Source organism: Cherax quadricarinatus, chromosome 93 (assembly GCF_038502225.1).
Source record: "Cherax quadricarinatus isolate ZL_2023a chromosome 93, ASM3850222v1, whole genome shotgun sequence".
Taxonomy (NCBI): domain Eukaryota; kingdom Metazoa; phylum Arthropoda; class Malacostraca; order Decapoda; family Parastacidae; genus Cherax; species Cherax quadricarinatus.
In genome coordinates this window covers 1780412-1786411 of record NC_091384.1, presented here as the reverse complement: position 1 = coordinate 1786411, position 6000 = coordinate 1780412, and the positions used below count along the sequence as shown (strand labels likewise).

The 6000-nt window shown below is 46.1% G+C and overlaps 1 protein-coding gene across 22 annotated transcripts in view; it reads right to left on the bottom strand.

Moving 5' to 3' along the window:
- LUBEL (Linear Ubiquitin E3 ligase) overlaps positions 1-6000 on the bottom strand; it is a 151574-nt gene that overhangs the window by 122851 nt on the left and 22723 nt on the right. For all 22 annotated transcript variants that reach the window (XR_011394647.1, XM_070104587.1, XM_070104590.1 and 19 more), the window contains exon 2: positions 4696-4774. Coding sequence is in view for 21 of the 22 variants with exons in the window: in XM_070104587.1 (XP_069960688.1) it covers positions 4696-4774 (79 nt within the window). In the remaining variant the exon portion in view is untranslated. The remainder of the gene's footprint in view (positions 1-4695; positions 4775-6000) is intronic.

Genomic DNA, 6000 nt, shown 5'->3' with positions numbered 1-6000 from the left:
GAATACTTTAATACCTAAAATACTGATTAATGTAAACTACCAGTGTATATACACTGAGATATAAACCTCTCAGTGTATATACACTGAGATATACACCTCTCAGTGTATATACACTGAGATATACACCTCTCAGTGTATATATATATATACACTGAGATATACACCTCTCAGTGTATATATACTGAGATATACACCTCTCAGTGTATATATACTGAGATATACACCTCTCAGTGTATATATACACTGAGATATACACCTCTCAGTGTATATATACTGAGATATACACCTCTCAGTGTATATACACTGAGATATACACCTCTCAGTGTATATACACTGAGATATACACCTCTCAGTGTATATACACTGAGATATACACCTCTCAGTGTATATATACTGAGATATACACCTCTCAGTGTATATACACTGAGATATACACCTCTCAGTGTATATACACTGAGATATACACCTCTCAGTGTATATACACTGAGATATACACCTCTCAGTGTATATACACTGAGATATACACCTCTCAGTGTATATACACTGAGATATATACCTCAACGTCATCAGCTTCTCCTCCTGCAGGAACAAACACATATAAATTAGATCTGTACATTTATACTGGTACAGGAGGGTGATGTAGGTCAGGACAGTGTTTGTGAGACACTGTAAAGCTGAGCTCGCTTTAAATTGCTTTAAATAACACCAGCAGCTGAAGTGAAGCCAAGAGTGTAGGTGGGAGAGAGAGAGAGAGAGAGAGAGAGAGAGAGAGAGAGAGAGAGAGAGAGAGAGAGAGAGAGAGAGAGAGAGAGAGAGAGAGAGAGAGAGAGAGAGAGACTGTTTTCTTAAATCCCTGGTCCAAGACAAGGCTCTGGGCCCGGATAAAGTGACCTCGAGATTGCTGAGTCGGTATGCAGCACTAGCATCTATCAGCACTGCCCCACATCTATCAGCACTGCCTAGTATCTATCAGCACTGCCTAGCATCTATCAGCACTGCCTAGCATCTTTCAACACTGGATAGCATCTATCAGCACTGGATAGCATCTATCAGCACTGCCTAGTATCTATCAGCACTGCCCAGCTTCTGTCAGCACTGCCTAGCATCTATCAGCACTGCCTAGCATCTATCAGCACTGCCTAGCATCTATCAGCACTGCCTAGCATCTATCAGCACTGCCTAGCATCTATAAACACTATCTAGCATCTATCAGCACTGACCAGCATCTATCAGCACTGTCTAGCATCTATCAGTACTCGATAGCATCTATCAGCACTGCCTAGTATCTATCAGAACTGTCTAGCATCAATCAGCACTGCCTAGCATCTATCAGCACTGCCTAGTATTTATCAGCACTGCCAAGCATCTATCAGCACTGCCTAGCATCTATCAGCACTGCCTAGCATCTATCAGCACTTCCTAGCATCTATCAGCACTGCCTAGCATCTTTCAACACTGGATAGCATCTATCAGCACTGCCTAGTATCTATCAGCACTGCCTAGCATCTTTCAACACTGGATAGCATCTATCAGCACTGCCTAGTATCTATCAGCACTGCCCAGCTTCTGTCAGCACTGCCTAGCATCTGTCAGCACTGCCTAGCATCTATCAGCACTGCCTAGCATCTATAAGCACTATCTAGCATCTATCAGCACTGACCAGCATCTATCAGCACTCTCTAGCATCTACCAGCACTCGATAGCATCTATCAGCACTGCCTAATATCTATCAGCACTGCCTAGCATCTATCAGCACTGCCTCATATCTATCAGCACTGCCTAGTATCTATCAGCACTGCCTAGCACCTATCAGCACTGCCTAGCATCTATCAGCACTGCCTAGCATCTATCAGCACTGCCTAGCATCTATCAGCACTGCCTAGCACCTGTCAGCACTGCCTAGCACCTATCAGCACTGCCTAGCATCTATCAGCACTGCCTAGCACCTATCATCACTGCCTAGCACCTATCAGCACTGCCTAGCACCTATCAGCACTGCCTAGTATCTATCAGCACTGCCTAGCACCTATCAGCACTGCCTAGTATCTATCAGCACTGCCTAGTATCTATCAGCACTGCGTAGCATCTATCAGCACTGCCTAGTATCTATCAGCACTGCCTAGTATCTATCAGCACTGCGTAGCATCTATCAGCACTGCCTAGGAGAGTGTAAATGACGAATTACATTCTGAGTGGAAATCAGCAACTAAACACCAGTGTCACTCGTGTCAATCACTGGCAAGATTCTTGTGACAATAATCTCATGACAGATGACAACAGTGTTTTTCGACTGCCACTTGATTCTTCGTGACCGTCAATATGGCGTCAGAAAAGGTCAGTCTGCTGGTGATCTGCTGTTAAACCTCTCCACTATGTGGCACCAGTCACTGGATGAATCCAAGGTCATCTGTGTGGTAGCACTGGACATTGGTGGTGCTGTCGACCCAGTATGGCACCAGGCACTCTTGGCAAAATTGCAAATATTGGGAATTACAGCCTCTATAATCTGTCTTCTCAGTGATTACCTTGAAGGTAATCTCTGAGAGTAGTTCTCAATGGAACAGAGTCAACAAGACACTCTATTGGTGCCAGAGTCCCACAGGGAGTGTGCCGGGACCATTGTTATGGAATGTGTACTTCAATAGCCATCAACTCATCCCAGAATCCCATGCATATGCAGTGGCTGTACTCTGACATTTACCCATCCAAGAGAGGAAATGCCAGCTGCTCTAAGCTACATCAATTACCAGCTAAGAGCTATATCAGCTTGGAGAAAACAATGGCAGGTAACATTTACTTCCGAGACAACACAAATGATGATGGTCTCTAGGCACCATGATGGTAATGCTGGAGCAATGGTAAAAAATGAATGAGAAAGTGTTGGTACCTTGGGATGAGGTGGATATCCTTGGGGTGAAATCTGACTACAAACTGACCATGAAGAACCATGCTGTAAATCTTGCAAACAAGGCAGCCAGGAAGCTTACAGAACTTGAATGTATCTCCCATCTGCTCGACAGTAGAGGCTGCCAAGACTCTGCATGAGGCACAAGTACGTTCACACCTTGAGTATGCTCCACTTTCTTGGATTGCCCGCCCTCCCCATGTCTTCAACGACTTCTTAACAGATTAGAGAATAGAGCAAGGCGACTCATCTCTCGCCTGGACCCATCCTGGACAGATGTCATTCCAGCAGAGCCTTCAACACAGAAGGAATGTGGGTGACCTTACTGTTATATACAAGGCCAATGTTGTCAAGGTACCACACTTGGCTCCACTCCACAGACAGTGAGAACACAGCTTCTATGCCACAAGACGGGCAGCCAACAGCAACTACACTCTATACCTATCCAAAGAACAAAATTTCACCTGAGATCTTTCCTGGAATGACTCGAGTTTGGAACATGTTAGTACCTGGAGTTTACCTGGAGTTTACATGGAGAAAGTTCCGGGGGTCAACGCCCCCGCGGCCCGGTCTGTGACCAGGCCTCCTGGTGGATCAGAGCCTGATCAACCAGGCTGTTGCTGCTGGCTGCACGCAAACTAACGTACGAGCCACAGCCCGGCTGATCAGGAACTGACTTTAGGTGCCTGTCCAGTGCCAGCTTGAAGACACAGCTTGAAGACACAGCTTGAAGATATCGATAAGATAAATTCACTTCAGCAGATAAAGTTCCTGGCCCATAGATGGCTCCAACTTCACCCTATCCCCCATGCCCCACTACGAATGGCATTAATAGCGTATTCGGCTCACAATCTAAAGGGCCCGGGATGAACCCTGGGCGAGGAAAGACTCAGATACAAGTCTCCTAACAATGTTGGCCTTGTTTACTTAGCAGTAAGTAGGTACCTGGGAGTTAGTTACCTTACACCCGCTGTCCCTGTTCACCTAGCAGTAAGTAGGTACCTGGGAGTTAGTTACCTTACACCCGCTGTCCCTGTTCACCTAGCAGTAAGTAGGTACCTGGGAGTTAGTTACCTTACACCCGCTGTCCCTGTTCACCTAGCAGTAAGTAGGTACCTGGGAGTTAGTTACCTTACACCTGCTGTCCCTGTTCACCTAGCAGTAAGTAGGTACCTGGGAGTTAGTTACCTTACACCCGCTGTCCCTGTTCACCTAGTAGTAAGTAGGTACCTGGGAGTTAGTTACCTTACACCCGCTGTCCCTGTTCACCTAGCAGTAAGTAGGTACCTGGGAGTTAATTAATAGACTGGTGTGGGAGGCATCGTAGGGTAGGCCTACTCACCACACTTGAAATAAGCCACACTGCCTGGCTTTCATGTGTTATCCTGGCTTACTAAGCCTCCTGGGTTATCCAAGATTACTTAACCTTCGATACTAAGGATATTCTTGCTTTGATATTGTCTAAATTACTTTGAAAATATTCAAAATTTCTTTCTAAGATTTGATTTTTTGACAAATCTAAAAAAATGTCAATAAAAAGGGCCTAAATTGACCCTGACACCGTTGACGTGGGTCGTAGGCCTATCTAAGACCCTACCTCCTGATCTATGACACTCGTGACATGGACAATAGGCCTATGCAAGACCCTATCTCCTGACCTATGACATTGATGACATGGGTGGTAGGCCTAAGACCTTCCCTATCTCCTGACCTATGACATTGATGACCTGATTAGTAGGCCTAAGACCTACCTTATCTCCTGACCTATAACAGTGGTGATGTAGGCCTACCTTGAGCCTTCTTGAGGTGGACCGGTGGACCTACTTCCTCGTACTCCGGTTCAGTGGTCCTGCGGTCTCCCTCGGTCACCTGCAAGGGAAAGTAACAATGTTAGATGACCGGTCCGCTGTCTTAATTGTAATAATATTAAGGAAGACTTAGAAAAGCTGCTGGTAACGTTACAGATTATTGAAAGACGACACAGCCTACCAGATACAGCCTACCAGATACAGCCTACCAGATACAGCCTACCAGATACAGCCTACCAGATACAGCCTACCAGATACAGCCTACCAGACACAGCCTACCAGACATAGCCTACTAGATATATCCTACCAGATACAGCCTACCAGATACAGCCTACCAGATACAGCCTACCAGATACAGCCTACCAGATACAGCCTACCAGATACAGCCTACCAGATACAGCCTACCAGATACAGCCTACCAGATACAGCCTACCAGACATAGCCTACTAGATATATCCTACCAGATACAGCCTACCAGATACAGCCTACCATATACAGCCTACCAGATACAGCCTACCAGATACAGCCTATCAGTTGTAGCCTACCAGATACAGCCTACCAGATACAGCCTACCAGATACAGCCTACCAGATACAGCCTACCAGATACAGCCTACCAGATACAGCCTACCAGATACAGCCTGCCAGATACAGCCTGCCAGATACAGCCTGCCAGATACAGCCTACCAGATACAGCCTACCAGATACAGCCTACCATATACAGCCTACCAGATACAGCCTACCAGATACAGCCTACCAGATACAGCCTACCAGATACAGCCTACCAGATACAGCCTACCAGATACAGCCTACCAGATACAGCCTACCAGATACAGCCTACCAGTTGTAGCCTACCAGATATAACCTACCAGATACAGCCTACCAGATACTGCCTACCAGATACAGCCTACCAGATACAGCCTACCAGATACAGCCTACCAGTTGTAGCCTAAAAGATATAACCTACCAGATACAGCCTACCAGATACAGCCTACCAGATACAGCCTACCAGATACAGCCTACCATATACAGCCTACCAGATACAGCCTACCAGATACAGCCTACCAGTTGTAGCCTACCAGATATAACCTACCAGATACAGCCTACCAGATACTGCCTACCAGATACAGCCTACCAGATACAGCCTACCAGATATAGTCTACCAGATAGAGCCTACCAGATACAGCCTACCAGTTGTAGCCTACCAGATATAACCTACCAGATACAGCCTACCAGATACTGCCTACCAGATACAGCCTACCAGATACAGTCTACCAGATACAGCCTAA